General features: G+C 38.2%; 1 protein-coding gene across 2 annotated transcripts in view; it reads left to right on the forward strand.

Moving 5' to 3' along the window:
• Positions 1 to 21,545, forward strand: part of CACNA1S (calcium voltage-gated channel subunit alpha1 S) — a 76,297-nt gene that overhangs the window by 31,122 nt on the left and 23,630 nt on the right. The window contains exons 16-30 of one of the 2 annotated variants that reach the window (XM_026678123.2): positions 168 to 237; positions 507 to 639; positions 2,770 to 2,899; positions 4,180 to 4,239; positions 5,565 to 5,671; positions 7,577 to 7,664; positions 7,934 to 8,041; positions 9,266 to 9,318; positions 10,481 to 10,627; positions 11,342 to 11,543; positions 13,427 to 13,585; positions 14,391 to 14,501; positions 14,880 to 14,963; positions 18,152 to 18,208; positions 21,110 to 21,160. In XM_026678123.2, coding sequence (XP_026533908.1) covers positions 168 to 237; positions 507 to 639; positions 2,770 to 2,899; positions 4,180 to 4,239; positions 5,565 to 5,671; positions 7,577 to 7,664; positions 7,934 to 8,041; positions 9,266 to 9,318; positions 10,481 to 10,627; positions 11,342 to 11,543; positions 13,427 to 13,585; positions 14,391 to 14,501; positions 14,880 to 14,963; positions 18,152 to 18,208; positions 21,110 to 21,160 — 1,560 coding nt within the window. The remainder of the gene's footprint in view (positions 1 to 167; positions 238 to 506; positions 640 to 2,769; positions 2,900 to 4,179; positions 4,240 to 5,564; positions 5,672 to 7,576; positions 7,665 to 7,933; positions 8,042 to 9,265; positions 9,319 to 10,480; positions 10,628 to 11,341; positions 11,544 to 13,426; positions 13,586 to 14,390; positions 14,502 to 14,879; positions 14,964 to 18,151; positions 18,209 to 21,109; positions 21,161 to 21,545) is intronic. The other variant, XM_087959938.1, reaches the window with a different exon arrangement.

A 21,545-nucleotide genomic window follows, 5' to 3' on the forward strand; every position in this document is an offset into this window, starting at 1 on the left:
AGTCCTGAGCGCCATTTCAATTGCATCCATTTAGACATATGGTTGCTTGTCAATCAATCCTCTCTTTTTTTGGCTCTGCTCTTAGTCTCAGCCAAGTAGCACAGTTCAACAATATTATAACAGAGTTGCAGCACTTAAATTTTCTTTTTCATTTTTTTCCTGCTTAGCTAAAAGTGGATGAGTTTGAATCAAATGTCAATGAAATCAAGGACCCATACCCTTCTGCAGACTTCCCAGGTAAGAAGATTTCAATGCCATTTATTTCTGCCAATTCCATCACATGTTGAATAAAAAAAGAAGGAAAGTATTTGTATTAAGTATATTATCTAACATGGCAATTAGGGTTCTTGAGTCTTAGTAGGACCTAAGACTGGAAAGTACGTGGTTGTTGGAGTAGTACAAAAATAATGTTGAAAACCTTCAGGAGCTTTTTTAAAATCTAAAATTAATTACTAGCAGAAAAAAAAAAGTGAACATTGAGTTTTTCTGTAACTATTTTCTTGCAGGTGATGACGAGGAAGATGAACCTGAAATCCCCTTGAGCCCTAGGCCACGCCCCCTAGCTGAGCTTCAGTTAAAGGAAAAAGCGGTACCCATGCCTGACGCAAGTTCATTCTTCATCTTTAGCCCAACCAACAAGTATGTCCTTCCTTCCTTCCTTCCTTCCTTCCTTCCTTCCTTCCTTCCTTCCTTCCTTCCTTCCTTCCTTCCTTCCTTCCTCCCTTCCCTCCCTCCCTCCCTTCCTCCCTCCCTTCCTTCTTTTCTTCCTCTTTCCTTTCTTCCTTCCTCCCTCCTCCCTCCCTCCCTTCCTCCCTCCTTCCTTCTTTTCTTCCTTTTTCCTTTCTTCCTTCCTCCCTCCCTCCCTCCTTCCTTCTTTCCTTCCTTCTTCTCAACAAGCTTATTGGTCTTCCAACTCTGTATGAATAATAATCAAAGCTATTACTGCAACCATTAAAAGTACTGAAGGTGGAGAACTGAATGTCTTATAACATGTTTACTTCTCAAATGATATTTTCATTTTCATCTTTTTGATGTTTTTCTATCAAAAATGGATAGAGTGTAAGTTTTGGAGACAGAAATAACGAAGGTGCAATATCTCTCATCTCAGTATTACACAGATGAGAAGAGTTATGTTATAAATATGCTATATATTACTGAACAGCTTGGAGCTCTTAGCATGACAGTTTTTCTGCCTCTTATACAACATGGCAACTTAGGCAGTCAGATCTAACATGTGAAACAGCTCAGGAGTTTATGGATGATCACCCAATTAATTTTGGCCTATTTGTATGAAGGTGTTTCTTTGCTGGTATGGCCAATCTCCTTTCAGCCTTTCTAATCTCTAGCATCAAAGGCTGACCTCTGAGTGAATTCCTTTTTAATATACATCATATCATTAGCTCAGAACCAGAGGAATACAATTTAACCTACGTAACAGTGAACCCTGAACTTTTAGCAAATCAGGGTATTAAATTCTCAGTCACAACAATATAAAATGGATTGTATGATTTTTAATACAACAATCAAAGCATGGACTCTGCTTTATATTTACTATTTGATTTATTTATTTAATTAATTTTTTAAATCTTCCTGACTCTTAAAAAAATTCTGGGCACTTTACAGAAAAAACTCGCACACAGAATAATAAAACAATATAGTAATAAAAAACAATAAAAGATGGCACAAACCAGGCAACAAACAAGCAAATCCATATTACCCAGAAGGAGGCTTCAGTCACCCTCCCCAGAGGTCTGGGTGAAGAGCCTGGTCTTCTCCGAAATACCAGCAAGGTGGAGGTCAACTGGATTTCAGGGAGAACTTTAGTCACTCCTATAAAGGTCAAAATCTTATGTAGAGGTGGTATTCAGCTGGTTCTGACCAGTTCTGGAGAACTGGTAGCTGAAATTTTGAGTAGTTCAAAATTTTGAGTAGTATACTATGCCTCCTGAGTCCCAGCTGATCGGCTGGGTCTTCTTTTGTTGCCCTGCACAGTAGAACGGAGCTGGAAAGCAAGTTAGTGGGGTGGGGAGGGAATAGAGATTTTACAGTATCCTTCCCCTGCCATGCCAACCAAGCCACTCCCACAGAACCGGTCGTAAAAATTTTTGAATCCTACCACTGAGCTTATAGTAATCCTAGGAAGAGAGCAGCCACCTATTGGTAGTTAATCAGACACATAATTGTAATACTGTACAACTCTGGTTCCTCTTTAAGAAACTTGTAAGTCAGAACAACTCCTATTGTCATTCCATTTCTGAACTGGATTAAAATACAAATAAAAGATCAGCTGGCTGTCCCACGGCCATCACTTAATTTTTGGCCGAATAACAAATACAAATGAAATAAATTGCAATCTGGTAAACATTGTTCCCTGCTTAATACTCAGAAATTAATTACATCTTATCTAGTAATATAAGGGAGGCAAGGGAGATAACTTCCAGCCACTCAGATCCTCTTTTGAAGGCTCCAGAGTGGCCTCTGACTGAATTCCCAGGAAACACCCAAATGATAATGCAAGCTTTATGGGAATTTAAAGAAAAGTAAGCCAGAAAGAAGCATAAAATCCAAGGCCTGCCTAATATGCATGATGTGGCCCCACCCATTAGTAACATGGACCGCACCATTTCCCATTAAGTAAATGCTCTGCTCTTAGCATGTTCCTCTTCCTCTGTTCATATATGACCTTTCATTCAGATGTCTTCTGATCAGAATACCAGCTTAAGCAATATATACTTAATTCTTTTTCTCCTCATTCCTTACTCTTTCCAGGATTCGGGTGCTGTGCCATAGAATTGTCAATGCCACCTGGTTCACCAACTTTATCCTCCTCTTTATCCTGCTCAGTAGTATTTCATTGGCAGCAGAAGATCCAATTCGAGCGGACTCATTCAGGAATCAGGTAAAAAGATATGACATTTTGTACTACTAGCATGGTAAATGTGGCTGCTTATAGACTATCTTTCCCCAGCCTGGTACTCTCCAATGGTTTGTGATAGCAATCCCAAGAATGCTGTCTTGGAATTAGAGAAGCTATAATCTCAACACACAACTTGGAAAACATCAGGTTGGCAAGATTGATCCAGACAGAGCCATGAAATATTTGCACGCATTGTAGCTTCCTCTTGAGTCCCCTCCATGATGCTGAACTGAGCTGATATTTTACCATCCATCAGTTGAAGAACAATGCTGTTGTGAAATTTGTTGTCCCCTTTGCCAATCGCTATCCTGCCACTGCTTCAGGTCACTGCATTGCTTGACTTCCCTCCAAGTTACTGGGTAACAAAGCAGAGCAAATTGTATATACCTTAAGGCACCCTTGGATAATATTGGAATAAGGGAGAAAACATTATTTTAACAACTGTACAGCTAAAGATATGTATGGCCTGGGGATGAGACAAAAACAAAAATATGGAAACATGGCACTAAAAAGTTGTACATTTATGCTGTGATTCCATGCAAGAGTGAATGGTACTATGTAAATTGGTAAGAATGAAAGCCATACGTCAAAGAGAATAAGTAGGCAAAATAGATCAAAATAAGAGACAAATTTGCATGTATGAAGTGCCACTAGATATATAGGTAATGATAGCAATTTCTGCTATCAAACATCGACACTCAGTTCTGTGTATCTACTAGAAACATATTCTCATTAACACAAAGCATGTTTAAAATCATTTTGTTGCCAAGATAAACTGAGTTATAAAATATATGAATTATCTAATTGCCTAAAAATAAAAAAATCAGTGAGTTACTTAACATACCAATAAGCAACTATCTGTAAAAAAAGAAAATAATACATGTAAAATAAAAATATTCACCTTCATGAATAAACTTTATTTTAAAATGTCTGAACATTTAAAAAAAATGTTTAGGAGCAAAGCTTGACATTACTGATAGAAAAGTATCCAGTAATAGTTGTTATATAGTTAATGTGACAGCCCTCTCTGGTCCTTTTTTCCATATTGCAGGCTTTATAGAAACTAACATAATTAAACTTTGTTTTATACCTCTTTCAAGATCTAACAATTTTGTTTTAAGTAAATAGAAATGTGGATATTTTTATCTGTTGCCGATTCATTTCACGTATTTTTCTAGAGTTTGGTGTGAGCGTTGGGAGAATTGCAATTGCATTTGTTGACAAAAATAACTTTTTGTTTCTTTGTGGGGGGTCCTCTCCAGATTCTGTCATATTTTGACATTGGCTTCACCTCTGTATTTACGGTGGAAATTATTCTAAAGGTGAGTTGACTTGTTCTCTTTCAAAATGATGTTGGAAGGATTGGATATTTCTTTATTCTGTTTCTATGGCTGCCCATCTTAAACAATTCCTTCTGGGCAGTGAACAACTAAGCACAATACAAACACAATACAAAAAAAATAAATATGTGTAGCAGCCAAGAAAAATCATAACTGTAGATATTAATATAAACAAAAAACAGAGTCCTTAACAGTCTGGGCCTCTAACCAGGTTACAAGGCCTTATAAAAGACCAATAGGGTAAAGAATGTTTCAAAGATGGCTTATGGTTAGGTGGCAGAGAAAGCACACCTCCTAGTGACAGCTGACATTCCTTGGCTGAAAGAACCCAGAGCATGTCATCCTGCTAGACTGGACTGGGTGGGTAGAAACAACTGGGAGAAGATTGTACCTTAGGTAAACTAGTCCCAAGCCATGAAGGAGTTTAAGGTGACAACCAGCACCTTGAATAGCATCCGGAAACATGTTGGAAATCAATGAAGCTCACAATGTAATATGCTACATGTGTTGAATATCTGATACAATTTATTACCCATATAATTGCATTCTGCATAAGTGGAAGCTTCTGAATGCTCTTCCAAGCAGAACACATTGCAATAATTGAGATGGGAGGCCATAAGAACATGAATGAATGTGAGCAGAGTCTCTTGGTCCAGGAACGTGCATAACTGTCACACAATCTAAAGGTGTGCAAAGGCCTTCCTAGCCATGGCTTCCACCTGCTTTTCTAGCAGGAGCTAGAAAGTCAGTTCAAGAGGACCCGATTGTGCAGTGGGTCCACCTGAGGCAATACCACCCCATCTAGGACCAAAGGTGGAAAACCCTTGCACCAGAAGGCCCAAATATCCAAAGCCTTGCTTGGGTTGAGCATTGGGACACCGATTGTGCCCCATCCAGGCCCTTACAGCCTTCAAGCACTGAGACAGGACATCAACAAGAGCTCTGAGATGGCATATGGTGATGACATAAAGCTGGGTGTCATCAGCATATTGAGGATACCTCACCTCAAACCATTGGAACTCCTTGCCCAGTGGCCACATATAGATATTAAATGGGAGAGAGGACCAAGCCCTGTGGCACCCCACAAATGGGCTGGACCTCTTACTGCCATCAACACTTCGTTATTAATTACAAATACAGTTATCTTCTAGTCTTAATTACTCTCTTGAGTTTATTTCATCCTCTCATTTCTGCTTCATTGTGTGTAACAGTAGATAGTTTTCCAAAAGGTCATCTGAATTTCAGATAGAAAAAAGAAACACAATGCTAGATTTATCAAAGCTAATTGAATCTTCTGTTTCCTACAGATGACTACTTACGGTGCATTTCTTCACAAGGGATCCTTCTGTCGTAATTCTTTCAACATTTTAGATTTGCTTGTAGTTGTTGTGTCACTCATCTCCATGAGACTTGAGTAAGTGGATCATAGACAGGCAAGGCTTCCAATAGGTCCGTGATGGTGAACCTATGGCACGCATGCCAGAGGTGGCACGCAGAGGCCTCTCTGCGGGCACACGAGCCGTTGCCCCAGTTCAGCTCCGCCATGCATGTACACACGCCTCCTGCTAGCCAGATGGTCTTTGGGTCTCTGCCATGCATGTGTGAGGGGCGGGGTGCATGTGGGCATGCGTGCGCATGTGCGGGGATGGAGTGCATGCAGGGGGCAAGGCAGATTTGTGGGGGATGCATGCGCATTGTATTTGGGGGTGGATGCAGGGGCACTTTGGACACACACGCACTTCGAGCACTTGGTGCTCAAAAGATTAGCCATCACTGCAATAGGACATTCAGGGATTTCTTGTAGACCATACACCATTTATAGTAATCCAATAACTCAGGAGAGTTTGTAAAAAATATTTGTAAAGTGCATTTGTTTGGTTACTGGAGGGTTTGACAAGATGGTATCTTCCCGATACTTTGGAGCAAGTTCTACCACTACTAGATAGCATGGCAAATGGCAAGAGATTGTGAAAGATTTAGTTGAGGACACCCGAAGGGCACCAAGCTACTTACTGCTGCACTATAAGAACTACTTTGAATATAAAATATAGGAATATTAAAATATATTTCTGAAAATGCAAAATGTATTTATTATTTTATACAAACATGTTAACCACAGCTTATTAACTGAGAACTTCATGACTTGGAAGACTGATGTTCCTTAATAGCAATATTTACAGCCAATGTTGGTCAAAATATTGACAGTCAGAAAGCTATTTTTATCCTTCCTTCCAGCCAGAAAAAAAGAAATCAAATTGAAAACTAGAGGTATATTTAGCACTGACAGTTTAATCCAACTGACTGCTGGTTATGCAAAGACTTTGAAAATTTCACAGATGTAATTTTTGGTCTTTTTTCCCCTGCTTACTTACTCAAATTTCCTTCAGAGGTTTCTCTTAGTTATAGTGGTTGATTGCAGTAGCTGGTGGATAGAAGAGGTATTACAGTTTGAACAATGTTTTGGATTCTTCTGTTCCTCAATAGTCTAGACTAGACTGAGAACTCTGGAGATGGCATTTGAATGTTACAGGTTATCGTTCCTATGTTGTCCCTGTCTTGCTACTTAAAGTTGATAGCTATTCTTTCCTTATCTGAAATCAGGTATACAATTAGCAAGACAGGAACCAGACCTGCTCAGACCAGCAGTTCTGTTGTGTAAACATAGAGCAGGTGCACTCCAATCTCAAGGCTGAGAAATGAATGGCCAGAAGTTGATGCAAAAGTATGGGAGAAAAAGGCTTAAGAACAACTTGCTGTCCAACTTCTACATGAGATGAATGAAGGCAAATATACGGGTCCCAGAATAATGTTTCAGGATCCAATCTGGGTTGGTCACAGAGACCAGAGGGTTGGTCCCAGTGACCAACCCAGATTGGATCCTTCTATAAAGAAATTTATTTCTATGTCCTAAAGTAGGTAGATCTTGTGCATGTACTTCTTTCTTTTCTGCAGTAAAGCTACTTTTTATTTGCCACATCACTCCCTGAAGGTTTTTGCTGTTATCTAATTCCTGACAGCAGAGCTGAGTTTTGAGGTGGGGTGGGGGGAAATGTTACGAATGTATAGCTATGCCTGACCTGAAGCATGTCTTTCATGGAGTTCTCTTCTGACGAGTTTTCACAAGGCATGCTGGGAATTAGGCAGCCATGTAGAATTCTCTGGCCTCACTTCCTATTCCGGGAGTGCCCCAAGCCCTTCCTAAAAATAACATCAAGGTCATGTCTTCCTAAGCGCACAATATCTTTGAGAGCAGGACTCTGAATGTAACCACAAAGGTTGCAAAAGCATAATAAAGCATCTTTCCCATTTCCTGCAACAGGTCCAGTACCATCTCGGTGGTGAAAATCTTGAGGGTGCTCAGAGTACTGAGACCACTGAGAGCTATTAACAGAGCAAAGGGACTGAAGGTAAGCATCACCCTGACATAAACAAGGAAAAAGTATTATATGTCCATATTTCTAAGTCTTGAATGCCATTTATAAGCTATTAGAATACTTGAAGTAGAACTATGGCATACATTTACACCTTACCGAAACTGACAAACTCCAGATATCTGGAACTGTGAATACCGGATTTAAAAATATCTTAATGGGCACCGGGACATTGGATGATCGAACAGATAAACTAAAACAATCCCTCTCTCTTTCTCTCTCTCTCACTCCCCTTTTTTCTCTAGCATGTGGTCCAGTGTGTTTTTGTGGCTATTAAGACCATCGGCAACATTGTTCTTGTCACCTTCTTGCTACAGTTCATGTTTGCTTGCATTGCAGTGCAGCTCTTCAAGGTAAAAGTATTTCTAAGAATTAATTCTCATTTTGTTCTATTTCACAGGCATGTTATGCGGATCTGTTGGCACAAACTGGATAACTGGGGTTTTTTTGCGGGAGGGGGTGTCTTTTTTAAACTTTCTTGGACATTACTGATTTAGGTTGCTGACTCAGTAATCCAGTTTTTTCTGAATTTATTCCACTTGTCTCTGTGTGATGCCTTCCAGAAGTACTGGGGTTACAACTTTCCCAGCCATACTCAGCTAGGAACAGAATACAAGGATAACTTTGATCTAAAGCTTACAACCTAGACAGGACTATGCAACTGAAGACATGAAAGAGCAGCTGGTGTTTATTAATAAAATTTATATAGCCGCCCAACTCACAAAAACTGATTCTGGGCAGTGTACAATAATAAATAAAAATACATTTAAAAAAAATAAAATTAAAAATAAATTAAAATATATATATACAAATCCCAAGAAGAAAAAGAATGAATACATCCAACCTCAATACTGGGGCTATCTAAACAGATCTTCAGTTGCTGGGACCCTCAGACTAATGGCAAAAATAGGCCTTGAGGGACTTCTGGAACATCAAAACATGGAGCTGATCTAATACTGGTGTGGGGAAGAATGTTCTAGAAGGCAGGCACCATGGCAGAGATACCTGAGATCCACCAAATGTAGGTCTCTGGCAGATGGTATCCATAGTATGTTCTCTCTGCCAGGCTGGACAGATATAACTGGGGAGAGGCAGTCCCTCAGACAATCTGGTCCCATGTCATAAAGATTTTAAAGGTTAAAACCGGCACCTTGAATTGGATGTGAAACTATCTGGCAGCCAATGCAGCTCAAGAAGCAAAGGTATAATATGTGCTCTTCTAGGGGCACACATAACAGTCCACATGCTAATATTTAGCCTGCAAATGCTAATGCTTGGAGATCTACTACAATAATATTAGCATTCTCCCCCCCTCCCCATCCAGTTGTAATTAAGACTGGGAAGATATTGGTCTCTTTCAATGCTATTACTATTTAGTATGGCAGCAAGGTCAAAAGACAGTAAACTCTTTTAGGAGTTTCCATCTCCTCTTTGAGAACAGAAACTTATCTTTGATCCATTTGTAGTAGGAAATGTTCATTTTTAAGACAGGGCAAAACTAGTATAATCTGGGAAACACTATAACTCTATAATGTAAGACCAACACAATAATTATTTTGGTTTCTGTTTAAATATAGGGGAAGTTCTACAGCTGTACAGATATAACTAAGATGACCGAATCAGAATGCAGGTATGCCTCCCTTTGGTTGTATATTATTCTTTTCTCCACTGCAGAAACATATCATTACAACATGATTCTTTCTGAAGGTCAAATTCAAGGAGATTGTCAGTGCAAAGGATCAGGACCAGCCATTAAGTTTCAGCACAGAAGATTCATTCAAGTCCATACACAAGTATCTAGCCAACCAAAGTTCAACACTAAACTGGTACCAGATAAGGGTCAACAAAATTCAGGAAGGGTTAGATTCCTACCATTTGTGGGAACATAAGGACTCTAAGCTAATGATGCATTTAGCTCTGCCCACCCCCACTCCCCACTCTGCCTGCTGTTATCCTGTAGCTTCCCTTTCATTTCTAGGCACAAAGCAATTTAACATTTAAACACTTTTGAGATATACAGTTAGAAAGATTCACATCTTATTTTTCTGTGAGATTTGGATTTTAAAATTTTATAAACATTCTATTCCTTAAGCTCTTAGAATATATCTAAAGAGAAGCCCAAATTTAACAACAACAACAACATCGTACATCTTAAGAAAATACTTGGTTAATACCTAGGATGCTGGCAGCAACCCATATCAACCATTAGCGCCAGTCAATTATATTTGTGATACAATTTTAAATGTTCAGTTGACTGAGTATCATGTTTAATGAATAAAAGAGATGATGATAATAATAATAACAATTTGGAATTGTTCTTATACAACTAAACAAATACAATGTAGGCTAATAATTATCTGAATTTTCTCTAAATAAATAACATATATTTTCTTAATTTTCCATAATGGATTTTCAGTAGCTAGTTTTTACTGTCTAGTTAATTTGTTTCTGAAAGCTTTATTGACTGTAGGTGGCAGAAGCCATCTTTATGCTGTTTCTTGCATTGTGATATTAAGAAAATATAAAATATTAATTGAACCATGGATAAATTAATCATAAATGATCCACTGAAAGAAAAATTTTCCTTACTACAGTATAGTGAAGGCCAAAAATAAGTAGCTGGTTCAACAGAAATAAAATTAAGGCTGCAATATTATACCTATTTAATTGGAAGTGTATATCCCTTGAACAAAATTGCTTACAATATTTCTGAGTAGTCCTCACAGTTATATTCTATATGCTCACTTAATGATGCAGGCTCTTTGTAGCTAATATATGGATTCTCATCCCAGGGGACACTTCATTTTGTATGTTGATGCTGATCCAACACAGGTTGTGGAAAAAGAAAGGATATGGCTGCACAATGAATTCCACTTCGACAATGTCTTGTCAGCTATGATGTCTCTCTTTACTGTATCTACCTTTGAAGGATGGCCTCAGTGAGTACAGAAGCTACTATGGAGAAAAAGTGTGTATGTGTGTATATATTGGGGTGGGGGAGTATTTAGACTACTCATCTCCATCATGGTATCCTCAAAAGGTACCATGGTACCCACAGACTTCAGCTCTGTGAATTCCCAGCCAATGTGGCAAGTGCCCACGATATAGTCCCATCAGCTGTGGAAAACGGACAGTGGAATCATATGGAATGCCACTGTTTCCTTTTGTCCTAGCTATTGTTGTGTAAGCCAGGGGTCTCCAACCTTGGCAACTTTAAGACTTGTGGACTTCAACTCCCAGCTATGATGGCTGAGGAATTCTGGGAGTTGAAGTCCACAAGTCTTAAAGTTGCCGAGGTTGGAGATCCCTGGGATAAGCAAAATGGCACAGAAAGGTGAAGCTTTGGGCACATCACTAATGATGTTACCAGTGTGTATAAATTACTGTTCAGGCATTATTTAAGCATAGCAATTATATTATTTGTTATTATCGAAACCAAAGAGATAATTGGAATAAAGATTATCTTACTGTGGATTGATCATTGAACAGTATGTGTTATTTTCCTCCACAGTACTGTTTTGGAAAATTATGTGATACCGATGTACATATATTCATCATTAAATTAATTGTTTAGAAACCCATTAAGATTGAACTTTTTGAAAGCTCAATTATTTATGTCAATTAATTTGGAATCTCTATCCTTTCTTTTCCAGACTATTGTATAAAGCAATTGATACGCACGCTGAAGACATGGGCCCTATATACAACTATCGTATGGGCATTGCCATCTTCTTCATCATCTATCTCATTCTCATTGCCTTTTTTATGATGAACATCTTTGTAGGTTTCATCATTGTAACTTTCCAGGAGCAGGGTGAAACTGAGTACAAAAATTGTGAACTGAACAAAAACCAGGTATGGCAAGTTTGATTCCCTCTTTTGTACTTGTGTTGTGACATCACATATGGTACTTAGGGGGCAATGCTTGCCTTGTGGTATCATGTGTCATCAACAGTTGGAAAGATATTAGTTGGGCATAGTTCAAAATTAGGTGCTGGAGTTTGCATTCTTAATATAGTAGTGTTACATCGTTCAGTCAGAAATTTTAGATATTGCAAACTTTGAAATTACACGATGAAAGTTTCTGTTGTATTTGATGCGAATAGCGGGATTATAAGAGGATCTGAGTATAGCAGCTCTGTGCAGTCTGTAACTTTTCTTATTCAAGCAGGAAGGAAAATTTGGTTGGCTATGATCAAGTAAACTCAAAAATGTGTGACCGCTTCTTCTTCCTGCCGTGAATATTTGCTTTGGACTATAACAGTGCTGCATAAAATATTTCCATGGTTTCTGGCTCATTCATTTATTTATTCAATTTACTGAATGTATGTGAAAAGAAGCCAATCCTAATTTTAAAATAACCACTGTCCATGTGAGGGCAATGCACATGCATACACCACATATGTTAATCCTGTGCATTGCTTAGTTTCCTTATTTTGTCGATGTCCTTATAATGCTAATTCTAGCTGAAATGAGTCCTAAAAATTCCTACCACCACCCTTGTATGTATGACACATTTGAAGATGTGCATGCTCTAATGGGGTAGGGGGAAGAAAAATACATTAATATTAATTGAATGGATATTTGTTGATTAAATTAATTGCCTTTAAAATAAGGCATTCCATGAACTAGAGTCCTGATAGAAGAGAGTATTTGTAGCTCAGGATTGAACTATGGGGTTCTTGGTGCTCTCTTAGCTTGGTTGTTTTCTTGTGGACGTTTCATTACCAAATTAGGTAACATCATTAGTTCACTAATGAACTAATGTCCATTTGCATACTATACACAAGGCGTTCATGCCAATGCAAGCCGAATTCATAAAATTGTAGAAAAGCACACAAATGTTCTCTTCCCAGAAAAGAAGAATAAACATGGAGCATATATTGCTCATGTTTTGGAAGCTCAAGGCAGCTAGTGAGGGTCTCCATATGAGAGGTCGCCACAGTGATGTAGTGATCAAGAAATTGGACTAGGGACAGGGAGATCCAGGTTCAGACGCCCTCTTAGCCATGGAAACTCCTTGGGTAACTTTGGGCTCGTCATTCTTTCTCTCAAGCCAACCCACCACACAGGTCTGATATTGTGGGGATAAAATACATGTAGTCCTCAACTTACAACAGTTCGTTTAGTGACCGTTCAAAGTTACAATGGCACTGAAAAAAGGGACTTATGACCTTGTTTCACAGTTGCAACCTTTGCAGCATCCCCATAATCATATGATTAAAATTCAGATGGTTGGCAACTGACTCATATTTATGACGGTTGCAGTGTCCCAGAGTCATGTGATCACTTTTTGGGACTTTTTAACAAGCAAAGTCAATGGGAAAGCCAGATTCACTTAACAATTAGGTTACTAACTTATCAATTGCAATGATTCACTTAACAACCGAGGTAAGAAAAGTCGTAATATGGGGCAAAACTCACATAACAAATGTCTCACTTAACAACCACATAAATTTTGGGCTCAATTGTGGTCATAAGTCGAGGACTATCTGTAAAGGGTGACTCTCATGCTCTTGGGTAAAAGATGGGATATAACTCTTAACAAATACATATGTACACTGGAATATAAATAAATAAATAACATGCTTTCAGCTATTTAAGCATTGTGTTTATGAAGAGAACAAGCCACAATAAACACTTGGTGTTGCTGATCAGAAAATTGAGGCAAGTATAATCAGTAAATACAGCCTGTTCTTTTCTGTCCTCTTCACATCTTGTCTTGCCTCTCATTCCAGCGCCAGTGTGTCCAGTACGCCCTGAAAGCACGGCCTCTGCGATGCTACATTCCCAAGAACCCTTACCAATACCAGATCTGGTATTTGGTGACCTCCTCCTACTTTGAGTACCTCATGTTTTTCCTGATCACACTGAACACCATCTGCTTGGGCATGCAGGTATGGATGGAAAGAACTCCTCTTCAGCTGGGGAGTGGTGGTGGCAGTAGCAGGAACTATGAAATTTTGGGACAAACTTGCTTGCTGAAGGAAAGCTGAAACATAGGATTCATCCACATGCCCACTAATTGTACCTTGAAGATGCTTTGCTAGCCATGCTTTAAATTCATGTCCACATGATGCAACTTTTACCTCATCCCAGCCAATAACTGAGAGCACCTAACTTATTTATCTGCTTTGAAGTTAAAGTGGTGTGTTTTCCATTTTCCCCTTACATAAGCCTTGCTAATTGCAAGGTACTTCAGCTGAAACTGTGACACTGATGATATGGTCAAAGACTGTTATTTGCCCAGTATTTTCTTGGTCACTTTCCATATTTTTCATTCTTAATCCTGCAGTCTGTGAGGTTTAATTTTCCAAAGTGAAAGTCTGTGGACAAAATTTCACTGTTTATTAAATGTGTCCATCAAAAGCTTCATTATTTATAAGCTATGCACACATACACCCACACCCAAACTCTTCATCTATTTGTTGTTTTCTATTTGTTGACTAGAGCAGTAGTTTTTCATTGCCATTATGTCAATAGGAATAGCAGACAATAAGATGTAGGGGAAAGAGAAGTTAGGGTACAAGAACAGAATTCATCATCTAGTATCAATCTAACTATTTTCAAACAGAGAGAGTAAGCAAGTAAACAAAGAGAAAGCAAGCAAAGTGACTGTGGATAAAACTCTGTCTTTAACGAAAAGCTTTTTTAAAAAAGCCCACGTTTTCTAAATAGTCTGCTTTTCAACTATCTCTACAGCATTATAAGCAATCAGACATGATGAACCAGCTCTCAAATATCCTCAATGTGGTTTTCACCATCCTCTTTACTATTGAGATGATTCTTAAACTGATAGCTTTCAAGGCTAAGGTGAGTGAGAATCGATGCATCACAACTTTTGTCAGAACGTCAGCCTGATCTTGGTTTAGAACTTGCGGCCCGCAAGCCGGATGCATCATGTGCTGGCCCCGCCCCCGCCCGGTTTAGTGAAGGGGAAAAAAGTCCCGATAAATCACGTGAGTTTGACACCCCTGGTTTAGAGTAACACAGGCCATCTTCAGTGAGGATGGTCCTAAAAGACTACTTATGTGGTCTATATATCTGTTACTTCGTTTTAATAAGGTCAAACAAACCAAAAGGTTCAACATTAATTCTTGAACTGGAAAGCTTTCAGCAAAGGTTCCTACCTTGTCTTATATTCCTGCTTAATCTATTTATTTGTAGTTTACATTCTTCTTTCTTTTCCAGGGATACTTTGGAGACCCCTGGAATGTCTTTGATTTTCTCATAGTTGTTGGCAGCATCATTGATGTCATCCTGAGTCAGATTGATGTAAGTGCTATGAGGATAATTGTATTGGAAAGAAACAAGGAGTAGGAACGACTTCTTAGACTGAAAGGAAGGGGAACAATGACTGTCATTACTAAGCAGCCATAGTATCCTAGCTCCCCATAGATGTCATGAATGCTGCATGTTCAAATACAGCTTCTAAATCACAGCAATAGTCAATCATTTTCAATTTCTTCTAATGAGAGAGAGGAATTGTTGCCATTTGCATGTTGATGGGTTGCAGATCACTTAGTTAGATTTTGAGCAGGTTATGTTCTGTGAACCCCAGACATATTTCAAGAATCATCTTAAGGTAACTTGTTCTTGATTTTTTACTGATCAAGAACTGATGTATCATAGCCTGGGGACATTACTTCTCCTATAACATCTGTGTGTTCTCTAAACCAGGGGTCCCCAACCACCGGTCCGCGGAACAAGTCCTACCGGGCCGCTGACTTGCTGGGTGCCGCCATCTTTTTTTGATGAAAAAGTGCTTCCGGTGAGCTTTTCCGGGTAGAAAGCTCACCGGAAGCACGTTTTCATCAAAAAAAGATGGCGGCGCCCAGCTGATGCCGGTACTGGGCCGCGGCGCCCAGCTGATGCCGGTACCGGGCCGCGGCGTAAAAAAGGTTGGGGATCACTGCTCTAAACCTTGAACTTCAATAAATCTCTAAACCTTAAACCTCAATAAATCATACATACATGGCAATTGTAATATGAAATTCCTCTTGAGATGGCTTGCCTCATGGTACCGGTAGAGAATTTCTACCCAGTGGTCCATGGCAACCATATGTCATCTGCCTATTATATGTGCTTCTACTGCGTCTGTCTTTATGGCAAGATGTACGTGCATAATTTGGGCTTTTTGCATAAATGTGCATGGATGCTATGATATATACACAAGCATATTAAAATATATATTATAGGTGGAATTTTCCACACTGAATACGCATATAAAGGAGATAAAGTGCATAGCTTTGGATTAAAAATGTCTTTATGTGCCTTTGGCTCCATTGCTATTGTTTACAGCTATGATTAGCTATCACTTTAGAAACAAGATTAGAAGTTTGAAAATCTACAATTTTACTCATCGGTAGTATTTGCATTTTATTCAGAATTATTCAAATCATTACAAACTTACACTGTAAGTTTGTAAATTATAAATCACCAACACAAAGATCAACCTACCTCGGATTTTTCTTCTCAAATCTAAACATGAAGAGCTATGGGAAAGATTATACCACGGAAATTTCAGTGGTGACTGAAATTCACCTTTCTCTTTTTCCCCTTATCATGGGGATTAGGGGTACATTTCTTAATCTACCTGGAGACTCCCAAGTTTTTATCTGTACAGACTTTAACTCTTCCACTATGCTTTCACTACACATTACTTGACTCATTAAACATTTGAGAAATAGACATAGAAAGTTAACATAAAAAATAATCAAATTCAGTGAAATTTAGATGGGGAATGTGCAGCTGCCTGGTGAGTATTCTCTTGCTTTGGATACCTGTAGTTTTCTTCACCATCAGAGATGGAATTCTTCTGGTCCTAATTTCATTCTTCTTATATTATACTGGAATACTTTTTACTGAACTGTTGAGAGTTGTAAATTGTAAATTGTAAAAGGACCATCATTCTCATAAAACATCATCTTGATATATTTCCATGCTGATTGCTTTGTATATTCTTGGTTCATAAAAAACAAAAATATTTTTAGAGCTTCTATTTATCTTCCCAAAACATTGTATCTTTGGTTTTGAAACCAAATTAATATTCTTTTCTTTTATCCTTTTTCATACAGTAATCCCTTTGTCTCATTTAGTTGTATGTTGATGTTAAATACATTCTGTGTTTCATAAATTTTTAGATGGTCTAATAGAGGTCATGTCTAATAGTATTATGTTCAGAAACAAATGATGAACACATTAAGGTTCATATCTATGAACTAGGAATCATATATTCATTGTTCAAATAAGGTTTATTCCCAGTAAAAGAGAAAGAACAAGTTAGAATATTGCTCCATCAAATGTGATTTTCAGTTGTTACACCAAGCACAGCTATAAACCTCAGCTTAAATACTTTTCAACATTTGGCTTATCCAGTAGAAAATTTACAGGTGCCATTCAGCAAAATTAGGTTTTTTTTATTGCAGACAAGGACAAATCTTTATACACAGAGAAAATCTATCTAATCAATACATAATAGACAAGGTCTATATACATTTATATTCCAAGTTTTTCATTCTACAATTCCATTTTCCTTCCACAATTCCATGTTAATGGATCCTGATTTTTCCTTCCACAATTCCATATTCATGGATCCTGGCAGTTTTGTTGGTGGTCTTGGAAGGCACCTGATCTATGCTGACATAGCTTTTTTTAGCCTGAGAACTGTAGGGGTTTGACCTTGTAAAGTGCCAGCCATATAAGGAAATGCATAATTCTAGCAGGCAGGCAGCCTGACAAGGAAATGTTAAAATATCTGCATGTGGATAATGATCAGTGCATTTGGTATGAACATACAGTCATGAAAAGAAACTTGCATTAGAAGAACTTGCTAATTTTTGTACAAAGACAATTCTGTCCTTTATCTAACTATTCTTCAATTTTTGTATTATTTTTATGGATTAGAACTATTATTTTCAGAACTCAATAAGAAGGGAGACATTCTGAGAATCAAGTCTTTCTGAAAATCTGACCATAATAAGCCATAATAGGACAGAACATAGAGCCTGATTTCTTCTGTACCCAACACATGACTATATTTGAAATTTAGGTCACTTGTGGTCTCTTGGCAGTTTGGCTGTAGCTGATAATGTGTCATAGACAGTTATAGGCATCTAATCTTGGAACAAATGTATAAATATTCAAAGACATTTCTTGATTTCTCTTAGTTTCACCCAATTCTCTTAGGCGATTTCTACATTCTGCTAAAAACACTACTGGATTAATGTACTTCATGTCATGGCTTTTTATTCATTATTCTCCAATCCTTTCCTCCTCCTTCCTTTCTACCTGTATATCTCATTGTAATTCTAATGTGATTTTTTCACGATTTCTCTGTGAAACACCAGTCCACCCCGCCCACACCGCACATTTCCTATTCCTTTCTTTCTCCAAATCATTGTTTCCAACTTCTCTATTTTTTTTTATACTGCACTTGGCTGACTCTGTTATTTTCTTGACAGACAATTCTTGTTTCCAGTGGTGGATTGTACTGCCTAAGCGGTGGCTGTGATGGCATTGTAAATATCAGCTGCATGACATTGTTGTGGACGCCATTTTCTTCCACATTTCCCTTTCCTCCTTTTCTAGATTATTTCTTCTTGCTGTGTGCTGCTGTGTAAAAGTGTGAGTTGCATGCAACTAATGCTCAAAGTGGGTCTCTAAGAAAACAATCTGTGATATTTTCAAAATAATGCCGATAACGCAAGGGAACGTGTTTGTGGAGCAGTTACTGAAGAAGCACTTAAGCAGAGTACAGTTTCCTTGGGTGAGGCTCTTTTTTCCTAGTTTACTTTCTGTGGTGTAAGTATTTATTTATTTATTTAGAAATTTTATATAGCTGTCTACTCACTCACAGCTACTCTAGGTGGCTTACAAACAATAAAAATATAGTATAGAAAAAAAATAAAAATAAAAAACAATACTCCCCCTATTTACTCACCCCCCAGCGACAACACACAACCCAGTAAGCCATTTTATGGATTCCACCCCACTCTGGGTTTCCCAGGCTGGCTGGCAAAACTAAGTCTTCAGGGTCTTATGAAAGAATGTTGAATTGGGGGCCAGTCTAATTTCAGAAGGGGTGATATTCCAAAGGGATATCCTACTTCTTAGTGGTCAACACCTTTCCATATGAATATTTTGGCACAATGGTGCAATCCCTTTAATTCTATCCATATAAAGGGCGGGGGGAATAACCTTGAGAGACAAAGATCTGCTAAGAGAAATCTTGAGTCCAAAGGAGGAATGGGGAGATGGGGGGTGGGGTGGAAAAAACATCTTGGTCATTGACTCCCTAGTTCTCCCTTGTTCTCTGCAAGGGGAGAACTGCAAAATCCAGGGACTAAGGAAAAGCTTTCAGACTTGCAAGATTCTGTCACCATAAACCTTATAATAAAGGTAGTATTGGCATTCACGGTTATGGTTTCCTGACCTGGATCATCTTGAAGAGTTGATACTCCTATGAAATATATTGTATCAAATTTATCCCTGCCTACTTTTTTTCAGCTCCTATGTGATTTTCACTCTCCAGTTAAGGGCAGGGGTGGGATTCTACCAGTTCGCACCTATTCGCTAGAACCGGTTGTTAACATTCTAAGCAGTTCGGAGAACCGGTTGTTAGAAGAAATTACTGGCCTAATCCTGTAAGGAAGGCAGGAAGGAAACATTCTGGTGTTGCTTACAGAAACTGCCTCTCCGTTAACCCTTATTATATTCTTGGCAGGACTAGACTTCCTGTCTCAGGAACTTCTCTGGAGTTTTTTTCCCCTCCTTTGCTGGTACTTTGCTTGTGTGGACTGACCATTCTCAAAGTTACAATGGCATTGAAAAAAGTGACTTATGACCATTTTTCACTCTTACAACTGTTGCAGCATCCCCACAGTCATGAGAGGCCAGGCGAGGAGATGCGTGCCTCGATGTGAGTGGTATTGAGTTGGCCATGCCCAGCCAATAACATGACCACCAAGCCATATCCACCCAGTCACATGACCACCAAGCCACACCTACCAACTAAGCCAGCCACAGAACCGGTTGTTAAAAATTTTGAATCCCACCTCGACAAAAGTATAAACCTGAGAACTGGCTGTTCATCACATCCTTCCCTGATCGTAGTTCCTTCTTGTGTCACTTTTGGTTTTGTGTCTGCAGTGTTCAAACTTTGGAGGATAATGCAGAAGAATTTCATTTAATAGGAAAGTCCTTTTTAGAGGCAATTTAGCCCATGGCAACGCCAGGTCAGCATTGGACTTGGATAGCTTTGTAGAACAATAGATCATATTCAGCTGCATCTGCATGCAGCCTGTTACATCCTTCCTATCATAATGTGACTTTGATTACATTATTTAATCAAGCTCACATGATGACAGTCCACAATTAATTCAATCCATAGGGGCTTTCCTTTTTTTGTTCACTTTCCAGTATTGTGCAAATAGTGAAGGTACAGAGGTACAGTGGGTGTACATGAAGATGACAACATGCAAAAAAAAAACCACAACTTGGTCAGCATTGGCAGGTCTGTTGCCAAGGAGCAGTGACAATATATTTCATTATCTAACTCATACAAACCTATTTCCTTATAGTATGAACCAAAGCAATGATATTAAATAATACAATATCTGTGCTTATTGGCCAGGATCAATGTAATTTTACTGGAAAAAAGATAGAATGTACTTAAAACTGCTGACATGGACATTTAAACAGTGCTGCAAAAATTCCTAAAAACAGCTACTGTATTTTTAATGTAAAAAGGGCCAGGTGCAATGGAATTTTTACATGAAATATGATCAAGTTTTTTAGAAGTCTACTTAAGAGGACTGAAACTGATTTATAAACTATGTTTTTGCTTCTCTGCAGAAGCATAAATCTATGAATCAGTTTTTTAACAAATGTATGCTTCTTATAAGTAACCCATGTAAACTATTTAGCCGTTCTGAGTTTTACTCTACGTTGAATATGTGATGTCCTTGTTGCTGCAATCATTATACCAACTATGATGAATATTCAGGGAGAAAAACAGTTCCTTGGAAAAAATAATTACATCTACAACTATGTGTGCACTGGTTAACTTTATGATAGTATTAGATTTTCCAGTAATCAAGTCATTTGATGTTTCCTGTCACGTGTATGTTTCCTTCCTGACAAGTTGAATCTATACCTTCTAGATTTCAATGACTTTCTTTCTTTCAGTAAAAGCTGGCAGTCCATCAGTATTAATCCATGGTGGAATTGCTAAGCTTAACACTGAATATAATAATAGTGGCATGAATCTCTATCCTGTATTCCAGCCCTTCTGTGTTAGCATGAAATCAACCATCTAGTTTTATCCAGTCCCTTAGTTTAGCATGTTGTTGGCCCTGAACCCCTACTTCTACTTGTGTTGCAACCATTGCGGTGTTCATTACCATGGAATATATTCACAGACCAAGCCACTGGCAGTCCAAGGAGAATACAACAATGGAGACACATCACAGGTAAATGCTATTTTATTAGTTGTTTTAAATATTTACATACTGTCCGTATATTTTCCAATGTGTACATTTTCTAATGTGCTTTACAAAAATGAGGTACAGATGAAGAACAAGTAAAAGAATTGTTGTGAATCAATAAAAGTTACTAGCATAAATAAGAGTAATATGGAGAATTAGTGTGATTTTATGAAAAGGTACATAAAGTAAATAAAAATAATGATGGAAGAATAAAATGGTGATTGCTTGACACTGAATAACGATAGTTTCATAATAGTATTTGTCAGACTACAAGCTGCACTAGAAACAGATAAATTAGTGTATAGAATACTAGAGCTCTGATAAGTGGCTTATGCTACAAAAGCAAACAAAGCCATTATGAAAGAACTCC

This window comes from Notechis scutatus, chromosome 3 (assembly GCF_049901735.1).
Source record: "Notechis scutatus isolate UNSWTSFEM ecotype Mainland chromosome 3, rNotScu1.2, whole genome shotgun sequence".
Classification (NCBI taxonomy): domain Eukaryota; kingdom Metazoa; phylum Chordata; class Lepidosauria; order Squamata; family Elapidae; genus Notechis; species Notechis scutatus.